This window comes from Dasypus novemcinctus, chromosome 13 (genome assembly GCF_030445035.2).
Source record: "Dasypus novemcinctus isolate mDasNov1 chromosome 13, mDasNov1.1.hap2, whole genome shotgun sequence".
Taxonomy (NCBI): Eukaryota; Metazoa; Chordata; class Mammalia; order Cingulata; family Dasypodidae; genus Dasypus; species Dasypus novemcinctus.
Window position 1 is genome coordinate 67,399,296 of NC_080685.1, and position 19,020 is coordinate 67,418,315.

General features: G+C 36.7%; 2 protein-coding genes and 1 long non-coding RNA gene across 4 annotated transcripts in view; 1 reads left to right on the top strand and 2 right to left on the bottom strand.

Annotated features, from left to right (window-relative positions):
- The first annotated feature begins 70 nt into the window (after positions 1-70).
- On the top strand, positions 71-15,748 carry PRG4 (proteoglycan 4). Its single transcript, XM_004468438.5, has 13 exons — positions 71-105; positions 687-776; positions 3,234-3,356; positions 4,642-4,761; positions 7,364-7,513; positions 8,064-8,183; positions 9,506-11,635; positions 12,194-12,271; positions 13,043-13,179; positions 13,463-13,619; positions 14,034-14,231; positions 14,665-14,790; positions 15,527-15,748. The coding sequence occupies exons 2-13, from the start codon at positions 704-706 to the stop codon at positions 15,622-15,624; spliced, it is 3,510 nt and encodes a 1,169-aa protein (XP_004468495.1). The 5' UTR covers positions 71-105; positions 687-703; the 3' UTR covers positions 15,625-15,748.
- On the bottom strand, positions 8,094-9,328 carry LOC131273063 (uncharacterized). The gene is made up of 3 exons (XR_009180180.2): positions 9,238-9,328; positions 9,069-9,147; positions 8,094-8,153 (listed from the first exon to the last, which is right to left on the bottom strand). It is a non-coding gene; the product is annotated as an uncharacterized lncRNA (long non-coding RNA).
- Positions 15,681-19,020, bottom strand: part of TPR (translocated promoter region, nuclear basket protein) — a 72,205-nt gene continuing 68,865 nt past the window's right edge. For both annotated transcript variants that reach the window (XM_058274878.1, XM_004468436.4), the window contains exons 51-52: positions 16,427-16,522; positions 15,681-15,879 (exon numbers count right to left, since the gene is read on the bottom strand). In XM_058274878.1, the coding sequence (XP_058130861.1) occupies positions 15,824-15,879; positions 16,427-16,522 (152 nt within the window). In that variant the 3' untranslated portion in view covers positions 15,681-15,823. The remainder of the gene's footprint in view (positions 15,880-16,426; positions 16,523-19,020) is intronic.

A 19,020-nucleotide genomic window follows, 5' to 3' on the forward strand; every position in this document is an offset into this window, starting at 1 on the left:
ACTGTTGATTTTGTCTAACCTTTGGACTAATTGGTTCATCCCAATATATTTGTACTGATATATAAGACTTCCAGGACATTGCAGAAACTCATCTATTCTTGACGGGTAAGTGTCAAAGTTAACCTGCTCCGGGGAATTAAATGTGTTTTGCTTTCAGTTCATAAGAGGTCTACTTTATTAAAGGTGTTCGGAAAAGGTTAACAAGGACAATAATTGGAAAGTTTGAAAAAGATCACATGCAATACACCTGTTGGTAGCTTATAAATTTCTATTGAGATTTAAGTGAAATTTGGAACAATAACTCTTCTTTGTGTTTTGAACTGTATGTTACTGAAACCAGATATTTTTTCTCAAGATTGGATTTAAACCTTGCACTGTAAGTACATGCTGTAATTTAAATAGAGTTTGTAAGACCAGTCTATTTTCTGTTCGAGGTATTTCTAAAATATTAAAAGTCAATGAGAAAACTGAGATAATGACTTCATATTTCTGCATAAGATTAAATCTAATAAAATATTTACTGCTATAATTGAAGCTGGTTATTTTTTAAAGTTTTATTTCATTAAAGGGATGGCTTTATTATTAAGTTGCCTTTTAAAAGTCACCGAGATGTTGTATGTAACACAGGCATAAAGTTAGTGCTGAGATTAAAGAGCAGTTTTTTAATACTTTCATTTTATTTTCAGCAGGGCTGAAAACAATTATGGAGTGGAAAATACTTCCCATTTACTTGCTGCTGCTTTCTGTTTTCTTGATTCAGCAAGTTTCTTCTCAAGGTACTATAACCATCAAAAATATTTTTATTTAACAACTGTTGCTTTTAATTCAGATTTAATTCTTATGACAAAAAATATATAAATTTCTAGAACTGTATACTTTTGTTCAAGTACATGTACAACCTGAAAATTACATAAAAACACATCTAGCATATTTATAAACATTTTGGGAGTCTTTTTTCATGTATGATATTTTTCAAGGAGTTTGAAATTTATGTTTAGAAAAATTTAGATACTCATTTTTCCTATAATTGTCCCAAACGTTAAAAAAATACAGACACATGATAAATCTATGCCGAAGCTATTTAATGAATTTAAAATAACTGTAAAGAAAATACTTAAAGAGCAAATAATTCTTGCCAACATGTTGAAAAAGTTAACTAGTTTTAAATCAAATATATTGCAGATCAAATAACTTTCTTTAGCAGCATGTTGACATAGATATACCATTATAAACCTTCACTATGTTTAAAATGACAATTTATTTATCTTGAAAGTACTGTTTCTTTTTTTACAAGGACTAGTCATCCACGTATAGTCCTACAAATATATGAATGTCATTTTGTATTTTACTGTTGAAATTATTCCCACTCCTCCTTTAAAAAAAAATCATGGATGAATGGTTCTTGTTATTCACAGTTCTTATTATTCACATTTTAGAAAAATGCTAAGGTGCTCTCAGTGTAATCACAATACCAAAATTTTATAGCACGTGACCTGGGTTGATTAGCAGTAGTAAAGCCAAGCTTTGGATTTTTCTTTTTTTCCTTTGATAAGTAAAATCTGAGGGAAGAAAAAAATCACCATTCCTGATTGTTATGATGGAATTACACTTCTAAAGTATACATTTCCAGTAAAATAACTAACATTCTCATGAACCCTGAGCATGGTGGTGACTCCCTGCATAGGCATAGTTTCAGAATCTCTTAGATAAGAAAGATGGATGAAAGCATGAAAGTAAATATAAATATTTAATAAGGAATTATGACTACTCTGGGGTTTCCACACCCTTCTGCTCTGCCAAAATAGTATTATAAGACATACAACCTGGGTACTTCTCCTAATTTACCTTTTCCTCTGTAATACAGTAAGTTGTTCACTAACTCAATTTTATTTCCTTTTAAATAAATTAAAATTCATTATTACAATTAATAATAAAAGTAATATAGACATTTAATTTATGAAAATAATTTTCCTGTAAAGATAATCAATATCCTATTTCAGAAGTCTGCCAAATGTAAAAGGATAATCTTTGAAGTTGTCTTGTCTGCTTCTTTTGCACTTTCTTAATTTTTTCTTCTCCTTTTCTCTTTATATATATATATATGTATTTATATACATACACTATATATGCATTCGTATGTTTTGTGTACATGTGTTTGCAAAATGTTGTCCTAAACTTTACTGTTTTATTTGCATAGTAAGACTTTAACTTTCCTAGGCTCATTATTTTGAGACTTTTTTCCAGTGTGTTTCAATGTCCCTCTATGGATTTAGGACATTGCACCTGCCGATTTCTGTTCGAGATGGGTTCAGTTGTATATTCTTGTGATTATCTCTCAGGCAGGTTTTTCAGGTGCTGTTTTCCAAATGATTTTTGAGGTGTTTGAAGATAATGATACTTTTATTCTTGGTTTTGTTGCCCAGCAAACTGTTTAGCACTTTTACATTCATGCCCAGTTACTATTTCAAAGGTTATCTAACTTGTACTCTCTTTAGCAGTGGCTGTCAGCATCTGACTTCCCCAATATTTGACCCAGTTATCCCCACCAAAAATCAAAGAAAGCATAGTAAAGTTCGTGCCTGTTTTAAACTCACCATCAGGGATGAGAGACAATATGATATGGTGGAAAAAGTATGGGCTTAGAAACATGAGTTCAAATTTTGGATGGGCCATTCACTTAAGATGACTGCATAACTTCTTACCCATATCATGTTTGAGAATGAAAGGGGTCAGTAAAAATAATTGATAGGTATTACTGACCTATAATAGTACAACTAGAGCTATTTGCTATCTTTGTGCCCTTTAGCAAGTTGTTAGAATAACTGTTTCAACTTCCTTAATCTACAAGAGGGCTACCAATACTCTCCTGGAAACATTTTTGTGTTAGAGATAATGCAGAACTCAGTGCTGGCACAGAGATGCTCAAGAAATGGCAACCAGTAATAATCAATAGTAGCAGCATTAGTGATAACTGTGGTTGCTACCCCTCCTTCCTCTCCTAGGAATAGCACCTCATTATTCTAAGCCACTACTTTGCCTAGTTTTCAAGTCAAGAGTATATTCATCTTCTCAGCCTAGTGAGGAACAAAGTGGCATGATCAAAATCATATAATACATCAATGGGCCTGTTGTTAGCCGTCATTCCCTCTCACCGAATGGCTTTGTCCTCATTAGATAGCTCCCTTTCTCTAAAGTGGTTTGGCCTTGTTTACGCTAGTATTGTATAATTTTAGATTTATCAAGCTGTGCAGGGAGATGTGGGCAAGGGTATTCTAGAGATGCCGCCTGCAACTGTGATTATAACTGTCAACACTACATGGAGTGCTGCCCTGATTTCAAGAAAGTCTGCACTGAGGGTAAGTCCTGAGAGCTGGCGTCTCCTCCCACGGTGTTCTGCGAGACTCCTCTTGCACCCCCTTACACTGCTGTTTTCACCCTATTTCATTTCTTTTGCTTAAGTGTCTTTCCTTCCACTTGCATAAATGTTGCAGTATGCTGTACCCAAGAACATTTAAAAGCTTCTGATTCCTAGGGGGAAGGAAAGCCAGAAAACGTATCACCTATACAAAGTTACTGATTAGCTCCAAGTAAAATGTCCCATTTTAAATAGTCTTAATACTGTGACTTGGGAGTCATTAAGTCAATAGTAATGAGTATTTACTAACAATCAGATAATTGTTTAGTGGCAGGACCCTTGGATTTTTTTTTTTAATGAAAAGAATCCACAGTTATCGAATAACCTTGATTGTCTACTATTTGGCTTTTTAAAAGATAATAACATGTTTCCAAATGACCTGAAAAAGACTTACAAGATGAAGGATTTGTGTTTATGATTGGGATGATTTTCATTTAAAACCCTAAGGAACTGAATTTTAAATTACGAATAATGTTTCTCTTGAACATATTTTGGGTCACTGTTGTTAACACACAAAACAGTTTTTGAAAATTATAATTAAAATTACTTAAAAGTCATATTTTCTTTAGATTTGCCTATGAAGCTGATGTATTGCTGTACAATTTTTGAGCTCTTTAAGATAACTATTTCCAAGATGTCTTTGTTTGTCCCTGCAAATTCTAAAAAAAGCTTTTTTTTTGAAATGAGTAGGCCTCTGCTACATAGTACATGACAGGATTAAGCTGAAATAGTTCAACTTTACACTTTGCCCAGTTTGTCATAATAAAATCTTTGCGTTATAAGGGATTTTCACACCTAAACACTGACCCATTTATATTAAGCCAGCCCTTGGGAATATATTGTTGTAGGATCCCAACATTCAGTTAATATAAATCTACTGCAAAGCAGTGGTGTGAGGATGAGGAGGAGAGGCTGCAGGGTACTTCACTTTTTAGGCACATCCCAATTTTCCATTGTCCACACACGTAAATGACTCAGCAGTATTGGGCTGCCCTCTGAAGCCTTGAACAGCAAGGAAAGTTCCCTAAATCACCATATTTCTGTCTCTACTTGGGCTGTCTCTACTTGAGGCATCATCCATGTTTTAGGTTTAATGTATTCCAAATTCCAAATGAGTCTTAGAAATGCACTTTTTGAACACTAATGAGCCATAAGGTGGGAAATAGCTGTTAACACCCGGGCACTGCTGCATAACCTTCTATCATGTTTTATTTTGCTGTGGCTAGAACTTTCCTGTAAGGGCCGCTGTTTCGAATCCTTTGTGCGAGGAAGGGAGTGTGACTGTGATGCAGAATGTAAGACATACGGCAAGTGCTGTCCCGATTATGCAGACTTCTGTGAAGAAGGTAAGCATCACAGTACCACCCCGTGCCTCTCGGAACGCCCAGATCTGTGCGCCAACCCTAACTTCACTGATAAAGTCTGACAGGCAGTCCCTCTAAGGCCTTGCCTTCACTAACCTATTAGCTATTTCGTAACCATTTTGTTTCACAGAGAAGAATCAAAGAAGGAAGGTCTCTTCCAACAAGCAGTCCCTGACTCAGTCAGGCTCCAGGAACACAAGAGCCCCCTGGATGAGTAAAGGAGGAAACAGACCAAGTGTACAGGCTTTTTCCTTCAGATTTGGTTCAACTTTGGTTTAAATCCACAGTAACAAACTGACTTGATGATTTCTTGTCTCACTCTAATGGTGCTGGCTCCACAATGTCAACTGTCCTTTGAGCTATCTATGCTTTCGGGCTCAATGTTTGAGTGTATATTTACGGATAGAACCAATACCTTTAGCTATGAAAGTAAATTTATGAATTAGTTTAAGCCACTGAATTTATAGGCTAACCTCCTAAGAAGTTAACTGTTACCTTTCGCTCTCTTCCCTCTCTACAGTCCCCTCAGTAGTCTTTCTACAAAAGTGTATGTGCGATAAAGCCATGAAAGGGTAGTTCCATTTTAAAATCCTCTCCTCTGGTTATAGATTCTTAATGTTTCACTGGAAAAAAAAAAAAAAGATTTTAAAATAGTACTTGAATAACTAGCTATTTTACTAAAAGCTTGTTCCCAAATCCTACTTTTTTAAAACAAGAATATTTGTGGAGGCAAAAGCAGGAAATAAGCATTGGTTGCATAATCTTATCATTTTATTTAAACAAGGCTGTACCTCCTCTTCTTTAGAAGAGCCGAGAAAGATAGGGTAGAAAACTGTTAATCAGCATAGTTGAATGATGTTTCTTAACTCTTGTATGTTTTTGTTGGAAAGCATTCCAAAAATGTGGTGACAACACCCTCATAATAAAAAAATTCAGAGCTCAGAAATCCTGCAGATTTCAGAAGGAACCAGGATCAGCGATACATGTTTACTCATCACCCTGATAATTGTTTTGGCTGTAAGACGAAAGGTTAAGAACTTATTTTTTTCAGGAGGTAGGTGGGAAGGGAAGATGATGGAAAGAGTGATGAAGCATTGTGAAAGCATTTTAATAAAGACAATGCTCTGTGCTACCAAGTGTTGTGTAAAACTCAGTGAAAGAATAGATGAAGGCAATTCCGGCAATTTCATTAATAGAATTTACAGAGATAGTCAGTGTCCCAACTAAAATGAACCACCCAGAGCTTCAATACTTTATTTTAGAAAAGAACAACCAAACTATCTTGAGACTCACCACTTAGTTCAGGGTTGCTAGGAATACTGCCTGTAGGCATCTGTGTATCTCAAAAATCACAGCATTTCAGAAATGGAAGGGACCATACCAGTCCAAGTGCCTCAGAATGTGGCTGAGGAAACTGAACCCAAGAGGGTGTTTGGCCCAAGACCACTAGCTAGTACACAGCAGAACTGTTCCTCAAATTGAGGTAGTTGGCATTTGGGTGAGAGGAAAAGGAGGGAGCACTCTGGTCCGTTCATGGAGACTATAACAGTAGAGTTCTGAGATGTTGGGGGAGGTGGGGATGCAACGGGATTTATGAAAACTCTTCTCTAACCAAAGACTCTCATTGCTCTCTGCTTTCTTTATCCGTCAGAAGTTCTCCTTTTCTTCTAATTCCTAATTATCAAAAATAAATTCTGGGAGCAGACATGGCTCAAGCCATCAGTTACCTCTCTCCCACATGGGAGGTCCTAGGTTCTCTTCCTTGGGCCTCCTAAAAAGAAGACAAGCACACAACGAACAGCAACAGACATAGAGAAAAGAAACAGACACAGAGAGAAACAGACACAGAGAGCAGACAGTGGATGCAAAACAATGGGAAGAGGGATGGGAGAAAAAAAAAAGAATTTGTCTTCTAGATCTGAAAAGTGAGAGAGTAAGGGGTATAAGAGACTTAAAAGCTACATACCAAACCATTAACAGTTGTTTATCTTTGGGAAGGGCAAAATATTTTGATGAAAAGCCTAAGGTGAAGTTTACACAGGAGTAAATATTTGTGCGGAACTTTTGTGTTGATAATTATTAAAAATAAATGAAAGGTAAATTATCATAATTTGATTTAAATTAATATAGAAACAAATTATTATATTCTTCTCAAGAGCATAACTATTCTGTCATCCACATACAGCACAGAAGAGGGGCTCAGCAGTCGGAGCTTGTAGAGAGTCGAGTACTTTTTAGGCAGGCAAATGCCTTCAGAAATCCTCTAAAATAACCTCAATTTGCAGGCAGGAAACAAAGTTCAATAGTGGTTGGGCCTAAGGTAACAATGGCAGAACTGCCTGGCAGGGCTAGGACTAGAATTCAGGTTTTCTGACTTCCCAGCCATTGCTCCCTATAATAATATAGAAGAAATTGAGAACAGATATTTTATAGCAATCCATCTTCCAAATTAATTGGTTTAGAACTTGCCTGTACTAGTTTTCACCAGCATCTACTCTTGAAGCCAGATATATCTCTACCTTTCAGTTAGACTTGCTGATGAATATAAACAAGGTGTTAACCGACCTGTCTTGCTTGGCCTCAGTGCACAATCCCACATCACCACCATCTCCAAAGACTGCACCTCCAGCTCCAAGAGCACCTCAAACCATCAAATCAACAACCAAACGTTCACCTAAATCACCAAGCAAGAAGAAGACTAAGAAAGTTGTAGAATCAGAGGAAATTACAGAAGGTAGGAAGATGACGGAAGTTAACAAAAAGGATTTCTTAGGTGAAATAACCTGTAGGTAGATTGTTTATAAAAGACTATTCTCCTAGAACACTCAGCTTGTAAGTCATGAAAGGCTCATTACACTTTTTGTTATTTTTTAAGAGAAAAGTTTGCTAGCTTTACGTCAGAGTTTAACCCAAAGTATAAGCCCTCAAGTATTTAAGTCTTTCCTTATTTATAGAATTCAGTATGGGACCAGTTAAAATTGTCAGAAAGGACAAATCTATTTGAAAAAAAAAGTCTTTGATTTTCTTGACAGAATGGTTTCTGTGAGAAATTCTGGCAGTTATGGGAAGGTTGAGAGAAAGTTGTACTATTAGAATCTGTTATACACTCATTTGCTTTGCTTTTAACTGAAAATGAAAAGGGCAGTTTATCATAATGCTGATGAAATGAAAGCAGAACACAGACATTTGTAGATCAGTAAAGAGCATTTCTTGTATTTCAACTGGCAGTTCTTTTTTGTTTTAAATCACAGTTCATATGATTGACATTTTTATTTGATTTGTAGAACATTCTATCTCTGAAAATCAAGAGTCCTCCTCCTCTTCCTCTTCCTCTTCACGTATTCGGAAAGTCAAGTCTTCCAAAAATTCAGCTGCTAATAGAGAATTACAGAAGAAACTCAAAGGTTTGAGCATTGATAAAGCTCAATGACTATATCAATGCCATGTTAACAATAATAATTTAAAAGTAATGTGTTGGTAGAATGATTTGAGGATATTTCAATATTTGGGGATATATAACTTTATAAAATTGTTTTAGAAGATACCAAATGAATACTTGCTATAGGAAATTAGTGCCAAGCAGCTAAGAAACCACTCAAAAACAAAGAATAAGAAGATCTGTGGCAGCAACTGTGGAACCAAGGGATTGCACCAGAGATGATTGCTAATGTTGCTCTAGAACAATTCCTGGCTGCCTGACCTCCTCCTCTTTTTCCCTCTCCATCTATCTTCCTTGTGTTTTCATTTAGTCTTCCCCAACTTTTAAAAATTTTACTTAACGTTTATATACTGCTTTGTGTTTTACAAATATTAATTCACTTAATTCTCATAAGACTCTATGAGACAGGTACTATTATAATCCACATTTTACAAATCTTTATTTTCCATAATAAATTGCACGTCATCTATTTTTTTCTCAAGTAGAGAATGTACTATAGAGTAGGTATTACTTCCTGAAGGAAGATTTCCTTCATTCTGCTCTTTTTTATTTCCTAAAATATATATGCTTTTTTTTTTTTTCAAGAAATACGATATGGAATTTTGAAGAACTGTGTTTCTTGGGTGGTTGTGATTTCCTTTAAAGTTTCTATCTAGTTAAAAAGCCAGATGTTAGTTTTTGAGTCATCCAGAGAGTTTTGCACACAATAGAAGTGCAATGTGTATTTGCTAAATGGAATTCACCTCCACAACGGTGCCCCCTGGGATCTGTAGTTCACCTATATGGTAGCTTCTATGGGAAATCCATTTAAATAGGGACTTTTGCCGCTATGGCATCCTAATTTACCTACTTTCCTGGGACTCACATATATGGGTAGGCAGAGGGAAGAGTGTGGGTAATAGGCACGTGTCCAGTACCAGGGCTGTTTCCTGCAAGGAGGGAAGGAACACTGAGTGATGAGAATAAGAGGAATGGGGGGAAAGAAAGAGGCAAAGAGTTGAATTAGTGTTATTTGTCACCTTGGTCATTTCAAAGTTGCCAACTGACTTCCATGTAGCAATTGGATAGGGTTTTACTTGTGCTCTTCATCCCTTTCCTCATTTATTTCCTAAAACAGCCAAATAATATAGGTTGAATATTTTACCATTTTACAATAAATTAATGGGCATACTGGAGGTTAGCAATTTGCCTAGAGACACACTGCTAGGCAGTGAAAAGGGTGAGATCTGTTGTCACTGTGAAAGAAAAAAATTATTAAAAAATATAAGATGTATATATTTTTTCTAGCAAAAGATAAGAAGAAAGGAACTCCTAAAAAGAGACCTACGCCAGAACCACCAATTGTAGATGAAGATGGAAGTGGACCGGACAATGGTGATTTCAAGCTCACTCCAACTCCTGACATTCCTACCACCCAGAGCAAAAAAGTCACCACATCTCCCAAGATTACAACAGTAAAACCAAAAAATCCTAAACCCAGTCTTCTACCTAATCCTGGTATGGTCACACCTAAAGAGACAGCTTCAACAGTAGAAACCAAAGACACCAGTACAACAGATAAACAGACTTCAGCTACTACAAAAGAGAAGACTACTTCAGCTAAAGAGACACAAAGCACAGAGAAAAAACCTGCTAAAGATTTTGTGCCGACGTCTGAAGTGCCTGCTAAACCTACGCCCAAGGCTGAAACAACCAAAGCCCCTCTGCTCACGACCCCTAAGCAACTGACTCCCACCACTGCCAAGGCACCGGCTCCCACCACTCCTGAGGAGCCTGCTCCCAGCACCGCCAAGCCGCTGGCTCCCAGCACCGCCCAGCCGCTGGCTCCCAGCACCGCCAAGCCGCTGGCTCCCAGCACCGCCAAGCCCCTGGCTCCCAGCACCGCCAAGCCGCTGGCTCCCAGCACCACCAAGGTGTCCATATCTACCACCCCTGAGGAGCCCACACCGACCACCTCCGAGGCACCGGCTCCCAGCACCGCCAAGGCACCCATATCTACCACCCCTGAGGCACCTGCTCCCGGGACCACCAAGGCTCCTACACCCACCACCCCTGAGGCGCCTGCTCCCAGCACCGTCAAGGCATCCATACCTACCACCTCTGAGGTGCCCACTCCCAGCACCACCAAGGCACCCACACCCACGAGCCTGGAGGTGCCTATCCCTACCACCACCAAGGTGCCCATACCCACCCCCCCCAAGGAGCCTGCACCCACCACTGCCAAGCCGCTGGCTCCCACCACTCCCAAGGAGACTGCACCCACCACTGCCAAGCCGCTGGCTCCCACCACTCCCAAGGAGACTGCACCCACCACTGCCAAGACGCTGGCTCCCACCACTCCCAAGGCACCTGCACCCACCACTGCCAAGCCGCTGGCTCCCACCACTCCCAAGGCACCTGCACCCAGCACCGCCGAGGAACCCTCTCCCACCACACCCAAGGAGCCTGCACCAGCCACCACTAGGCTGCCAGTTCCCACCACCACCGTCAAGGTGCCATCACCCGCCACCCCGGAGGAGCCACTTCCCATGATTCCTGAGGCACCTGCTCCCACCACTTATGAGGCCTTTATTCCAAATATCACTGTGGAGCCTCTCACTACCCCCAAGACCCCAGCTGAACCAGCCCCTGAGTTCCCTGAAGAACCCACACCAAAGGCTCTTGAAAAAGATCCCAAGGAACCTGCTTTATCTACAGTCAAAACTCCTGACATGACCAAACCTGAAATAACTACAACAGCTAAAGACAAAACAAAAGAAAAAGGCATATATACTACATCTGAAATTACAACTATTGTACCTAAAACTACAACAAAAGAAACAGAAACTACAACAGAAAAGACTACTGAATCTAAAATAACCAGTTCAACCACAAAAGTAACATCTACCACAACTGAAGATACCACAATGCCATCCAAAACAACTCCTAAAGCTATAACTATTACACCGAAGGTATCTACAACAAAGACAACTACTAAAACTAAAGAGACTATGAACAAACCTGAAAAAATAACAGCTAAACCAAAAGATAAAGCTAGTACTTCTAAAGTGAGAACCCCTAAACCACAAAAGCCAACCAAAGCACCCCAAAAGCCCACTTCTACCAAAAAGCCAACCATAACACCCAAAGTGAAAAAACCAAAGACTACAACTCCTTCAAAGATGGTGTCAACATTGCCTGAATTGAACCCTCCCTCTTTAAATGAAGCTGCGCTCCAAACCACCACCAGCCCTGACCAAATGGTAAACTCAGAAATAGTTGAAGTAAACCCGAAGAATGAAAATGCAGAAGCTGCTGAAGGGGAAAAACCTCACATAATTCCTAGGCCTCCTGTATTAATACCTCTAGGTATTCCAGCAATTGATTCTATAGTGATAGGACCCAATCAAGGCATGAACACCAATCCCATGTTTTCAGGTAATAAGAATGTTTCTTTCATTTAAAAAACTGCTGATGTTAACAATTCTATCTGAACCAGATTGCCCAGATTTAGTATCATTGTACTGAGATAAAATTATCTGGAATGCTGACCTTACTACCTTGTGGTTTTAAAGCTTCCCTGTAGCTAAGTTGAAGAGTATCATTGTAAGCTTCTTTAGTCTTTGGAAAATTGAGTCATAACCAGTAATACCCTAGTATTATGAATTCAGTGCATCTCTGTAAAAAGAAGAGATGGTGTATAGAATGTAAAAAAAAAAAAAAAAAAAGGGAATCTAAAATTATTCATTTCTTTTCCAAATCCATCTCAAAGGGCAACCTGACCTGAAAAAAAGGAAATTTCCCATTAAGTTCAAACATCCAAGAAAGGTCTAATTTACAGGAAGATCAAGGTAACCTGGCCCATTCTAGTTCACAATTTATTTTTATATAGTACTTTCTTTAGGTAAGGGCAGAGTAAACAGAACCCTGAAAAGACTGTAAATACTTTTTTCATTCTGTTATATATTGGCCTACTATTTATTTTGTTTGTTTTAGATGAGACTAATTTATGCAATGGTAAACCAGTAGATGGACTGACTACTTTGCACAATGGGACATTAGTTGCATTTCGAGGTGAGTTAAGTACATATTTCTTTTTTCCCATCATTTTGTTCCTGGTATTCATGAAACGCAAAGCAATAGCCAAGTGGTAGTTTGGGTTGAGTTTTCTGAGTCATCTGACTTATGAACCTTACACAATATTATGAAAACCTGAGATTAACTGCCAAAATACTGGATTAACAAAATTAGAAACATTAAATTAACAAAAGCAACTGAATGGATACCTCTGAGGATTTTCTTCCCATTAGGAAACAAGACATAATTCAAGTTTTCATAGCCAATGAAATCACAGCAGGATTTGTATTTCCTTCTCTATTTGAAAATAACATCTTGATAGTTATGTTAAAAACTGTTACTGAGAATAACAATAGCAGTTTTGTGTTTTCTAACTCTCCTGTAATCTTCTAGTCCAATCTTCTGAACGTGTAGAGAAATTATAGACTATAGAAGTTAAAAGAGATTTTACTAGTCATTTGACCAAACTCCGTAATTCTAAAAGGTAATGAAATTGAGACCCAGAGATGAGTGGTTTTTGAAGTCACAAACCTGGAAGCTTTTAGAAAAACTGGAAAACATCTCAAGGTTATACTAAATTTTAGATTTGAGAAATATCTACTCTTAGAAATATTCTATTACTACCTTCTGTACTAATAATATTCACTGTACTAATTCAATCTATTCATACAATGCTTATTAACAGTCAATCCATTTTTATGATAAGCTGTTTTTTTTGAAATACGTTTAGTATTCAGTTTGTAGGCAAATCTCTCTCTTTAATTTTAGGTCATTATTTTTGGATGCTAAGTCCTTTCAGACCACCATCTCCACCTCGTAGAATTGCTGAAGTTTGGGGTATTCCCTCTCCCATTGATACTGTTTTTACTAGATGTAACTGTGAAGGAAAAACCTTCTTCTTTAAGGTAAGAAAAATATCCCTGTGAGAGAAATGAGTAAATAATCAGTGCATTGTTTATTAGGACAGCCTAGATCAGCTTCACCTCTACTTCAAGTCTTGAAATTTTAATAAATTATCCTATCAAAATTTAATAAAAAGTTAACATCAGGAAACTACTCAAGAACATGTTAATCATTAACTTATTGAAACATTTAATTAAAACTTTCTCCTATACTTAAATCTAGAAACCAGTTTCTAGGCTTTCCCCCCATAAATTGTTAACATCATTTTCTTTTTTAAATTTTCAGGATTCTCAGTACTGGCGTTTCACCAATGATAAAAAAGATGCAGGATATCCCAAACAAATTGTAAAAGGATTTGGAGGACTAAATGGAAAAATAGTGGCAGCTCTCTCAATAGCTAAATACAAGAATAGGCCCGAATCTGTGTATTTTTTCAAGACAGGTATGTGTGACAATATTACAACACTCTTATGATTTGATCTGCCAGAGTATTTTTATTCAACATTTTTATTTACTGGGTTTATTGACTAAATAGTTTTTAGTGGCTGGAATCAAATATCTTCAATGAAAAATTGAGAATAAAATTGAGGACAAAATTACAAGTCATTGATATAAACATCATCATTTACTTTCAAACAAAGTTTAAACATGTAACTGCAATTAGTTGGCTGTATTCATCCAATATGTACTTCAGGGTTTAGTAATTATTTTTATAATATCCTTCACTAATAACCATTGTTAACGTATGAACATATTTCATGAAAAACACGAAAAAAATTGCTCTTTTCCTCTACCTGTAAAAGTTTCATCTTTTTGGAGGGCTAAAAATAATACTGTATGTGATTTTATATTATAGGTGGAAAGATTCAACAGTATATTTACAAACAGGAACCAACCAGAACGTGCACTGCAAGAAGGCCTGCTATAAATTATTCAGTATATGGAGAAACAGCACAGGTTAGGAGACGTCGCTTTGAGAGGGCTAGTGGACCTTCTCATACACACACCGTCAGCATTCAGTATTTACCTGTCAGAGTCAATTATCAAGATAAAGGTAATTTTTTTATTAAAAATTCTTATACATGAAGTAAATGTCATATAGTTTCTTTTATAGTAAGACTTATTAAGTATAACCAAGTAGCCCTAATAATTTAAGCAAAACACATCAATTTGCTTAGGGAATGACCAAAGATCACTATTTTCCTGTTTTGGTGGGTAAGGGATGCAATTTATTCAGGTTTGTTAATTAGAATAAATACTATTTATCAAGTACTTCTTATCAGGAACTTTATTAGAAATCTGTAACCCTCCAATCAATCATAAAAGGTAGGCAGTACTATCTCCACATTACTGGGCAAAAACTGAGTCCCTGAAGGTAAATAATTCACCTAAGGTGACAGAGCTAATAAGTGTCCAAACTGGGATTAAAATTCATAACTGATGCTAAAATATTGTACAGTCTTAAAAGGTAAAAATGTCATCCACAGATTTCCTACATAATGAAGTTAAAGTAAGTACACTGTGGAGAGGATTTCCAAATGTGGTTACCTCAGCTATATCACTGCCCAACATCAGAAAACCTGATGGCTACGATTACTATGCCTTTTCTAAGGGTAAGTTATATAAAATCTCAGTAGTTTCCCAAGGATGTGATCCAACTTCTGAAATAGTATTATAATCAAAACAAATATACCAAGTGGTAATTAAAGGCAAGAAGTTAACTATAACATTTATTCTAAGTGCTCTGAACAAAAGATGGTTTAGATTTTCAGTTTGATTAAACTGAATAGGATTGTAATTTAATTCTTCCATCTTTCACATGATTTAAAGCCCATAAAGATAAAACATCCAATTAAGAAAAATTGCTACTGAAAATGGCATTTTACTTTTCATTTGTGACATTTAATGAGTGCTTTGCTGCCACAAATTTATATTAAATTGCATCATGAAAGTCCACAGAATGAGCAAGTTTGTGAAAAATAACTATATTACCCAAGACACTTTTCTTTGCAAAACCCAGAATTCTAAGTTATTCTGTTAAATGACATCAGACATAAATGTCATCGGAAATGCATTTTTAAAAAAGGAAAAAACACAAGTATAACGTTTTCAAAATACCTTTTTTTTTTAAATGCTTACTTTGAACAAGAATTGAGCCTAATTTTACTGAAAGTTATTGAAAAGTGAATGAATCAAGGCAACTATTTCCTTTTTGAGAGAAAGTTAAACCTAATGAATCATTTCTGATATTAAAATGATAAACACTGTATTTGAGTATAATAACTTATTCTTGTTAAAATCCAAGTGTTTTGTTTCTTTTTAATTAAAAAAAACTTCTCTTCTATTTAGATCAATACTATAACGTCGATGTGCCTAGTAGAACAGCGAGAGCAATTACAACTCGTTCTGGTCAGACCCTATCCAAAGTCTGGTACAACTGCCCTTAGATTGATGATGGGCCAATGAAGAGCCAACTAATTAAAATGAAGAAAAGAATGATAAATTTTTGACACTGAAATACATTTTATTAATAAAGAATGTTGAGATGAACACACCAATTTAAATACAAAAGTGTTTTAAACTTGACATTCATTACATTAAAACAGACTTGACAATCTTATTCACAATTAAGAGTTTATAGAACATTTAATTAATATTTCCTCTATTTATTCCTCCTCTCCCTCCCATTGCATGGCTCACACCTGTTAAGAGAGAAAAAGAACAAAACTGAGTGCATCTTTAAGAAGGTTGCTCAAAGCTGGGTATTCACTTACCCTAGGTTCACTATAAAAATTGTTTTCAGTTTCAGTGCCAGGCACTATGGATATAAAATTGACTTAAAAATTCTGTATCTTTAGCAGGATGGATTAAAAAATTAGGCTAGTAGTTTTATAACATGAAGGTAATTATCTAGTAATTATATCCGACAACAGGGAGGTTAGGCAGGGATGTAACAAATGAACATATAGACAGCACTCCAGTATCTTAGATTTTCCAAGTCTTGTTTTGGGCTCAAGAAAGAAATCAATAAACACAAATATAAATACCTATTTATAAAATACTTATTGTATTCAAATATGTCTGTAAGACAAGCTTATAGCTTAGTAAACATCACATGGTCAAGGTAGTACTTAACTCCTGGAGCCTATTTTAAAAACTAGATACAAGCTGGAAACTTAGATTAAAAAGCCTGTTTCATTTTTTAACAATCCTACATTCTGTCATGTAATCAGTATGATAGGAATTTACCTCTCTGTCTGTTAAACTGGCGACCACGGACACCTTGTCTCAATGTTGTCTGAAGTCTTACTCGTCTAAAAGGCTTTGGTTGACTACTGCTGGTATCTAAGAAGAAAAAAAATTAAGATACAAGTAAAACAAGTTAAAACTTGCTAAATCAATGTATGGAATAAATTCATTTGCTTTCAATTTAAAAAAAATGAGACTAAAAAAAAAACCTCATTAGAAGAAAAAAGAACTTTACTCATTTACTCACTCAACTAATGTAATAAATATTTAATTAGGACCAACCAAGTATAGATGACTATATCAGATACTGGGGAATACAATGGTAAACAAAATACCAGACCCTCAGGAAACAGTCAAATACAATATAAGGTGAGTTGTATTTGATTCTTCTCTATTTTGGATGCCTCACATACAATTCATTAGCAAACCCTGTCAACTCTAACTTAAAAATATGCCTCAGTGTTCTTTTAGCAATTATGGCAAGTGGGGGAGCGGTCACTGGTGCAGGGTGCTGATGTGTCTGGGGAAGGGTATATCTGGGGCTTGCCTCTATGGACTATGAATGTGTTTATGTGTTCACAGGGTTTTATCTCAGTGTTTGGAGACCCACACAATAACCAACAAACTGTTAAATTCCCATCCTGGGGAGTCCTGCTGCATTCTCTAATAGAGTGGCAAGAATCTCTAGAATACATAGGCAGCACCTAATAAAAGAAAACAGACCAATATGCCAAGACCTTGATACTAATGCTTGCACTTATGAACCTTATTCTTGTAAAACTGAAACTTATCCTAATAATATCTATTGCCTAAAAATTACCTCCTGAAAACTTCCTTGTTACTCAAATATGGTCTCTCTTTCTAAGCCAAACTCAACAAATAAACTCACTACTCTACTACCCCCCCACTTGGGTGTGGGATATGGCTCTCAGGGATGAGCCTCCCTGGCATCAAGGGATTATTACCAAGTACCAACCAGGGATGCATTTGGAAAAAGACCTTGACCAAAAGGGGGAAAATTAAATATGAAAGTTTTTATGGCTAAGAGATTTCAAAGTGAGCCAGGAGGTCATTCCAGAAGTTACGCTTATGCACGTGTCAGGTAGTTCTCACTAACTACCACAGTAAACAAAGCCTCAAACGGGTGCTTCCGAGGGCTCTACAGGTATCTGGACACTACTGGCAAGGCACACAACCCCATGAAATCGACACCATGCTAGTTTTATGTGCCTTGGGATGTATGGCACACACACACATAACATATATATATGTTAACCTATTTTTCTGATGTGACAGACTCAATAATTTCCTGTGCATTCTTCTTCTAGCCTTATAATACAATTATAGTGGTTACCAGGGGGTACTGTGGGGAGGGAGGGAGGGGGAAAAACAGGTGGAATATGGGGCATTTTTAGGGCATTGGAATTGCTCTGCATGATACAGCAATGATAGATTCAGGCCATTATGTTTTGTCAAAACCCAGAAAATTGTACAGTGCTAAGTGTAAACCATAATGTAAACTACAGACAATGAATAGTAGCAATGCTTCAATATTTGTTCATCAGTTGTAATAAATGTACCACACTAATGTAAGATGTTATTAATAGGGGAAAATGAGAATGGGAGGGAGAGGGGTATATGGGAATCCCCTATATTTTTGCTATTTGCTGTATCTTGAAGAAAATCCAACAGATGCTGCCTTAAGGACTTTGCATTTGCTATTTCTTTCATACTGGAACACACTTCTAAGTAACTGCATAGCTTGCTCCCTTTACCTCTTTCAAATCTTTACTTTAAATATAACCTTCTTAGTGACGGTTTCTGTGAAATTGCCTGGCACATGGCAGATATTAAATATCTATGGACTAAACAATTAACTGCTCTGATGGGGAAGTATAGTGTTTTATGTTATTGAATAAAATTTCAAGATATTCTAATTTCATATTTTACTTTCAAAGGATACATTTTCTCACCTAAGTTCTGTTAAGATATTACTAATATTAATTTTCTGAGAAAAGACAATTCTTATGGGAAATCAGAATATAACTGCAGGTATAGAACATAAGTACCATTATTATTATTATTTAAAAAATTTCCTTATTTTTCAGAAGATACTTAATTACATAACTGTTACATTAAAAATATAGGGGATTCCCATATGCCCCACTCCCTACACCTCCCACATTAGCAACATCTTTCATTAGTGTGGTACATAGATCGCAACTGATAAACACATTTTTAAGCATTGCTACTAAGCATGGATTACAGTTTACATTGTAGTTTTTTTTTAGGCAAAGATTTATTTATTTATTCCTGCCCCACCCCAGTTATCTGCTCTCTGTGTCCTTTTGCTGTTTGTTCTTCTGTGACCACTTCTGTCCTTATCAGCGGCATAGGGAATCTGTGTTTCTTTTTGTTGCATCATCTTGTTGTGTCAGCTCTCCGTGTGTGCGGTGCCATTCTTGGGCAGGCTGCACTTTCTTTCGCGCTGGGTGGCTCTCCTTACGGGGCACACTCCTTGTGTGTGGGGTTCCCCTACGCGGCACGGCACTTCTTGCATGCATCAGCACTGGGCATGGGACAGCTCCACACGG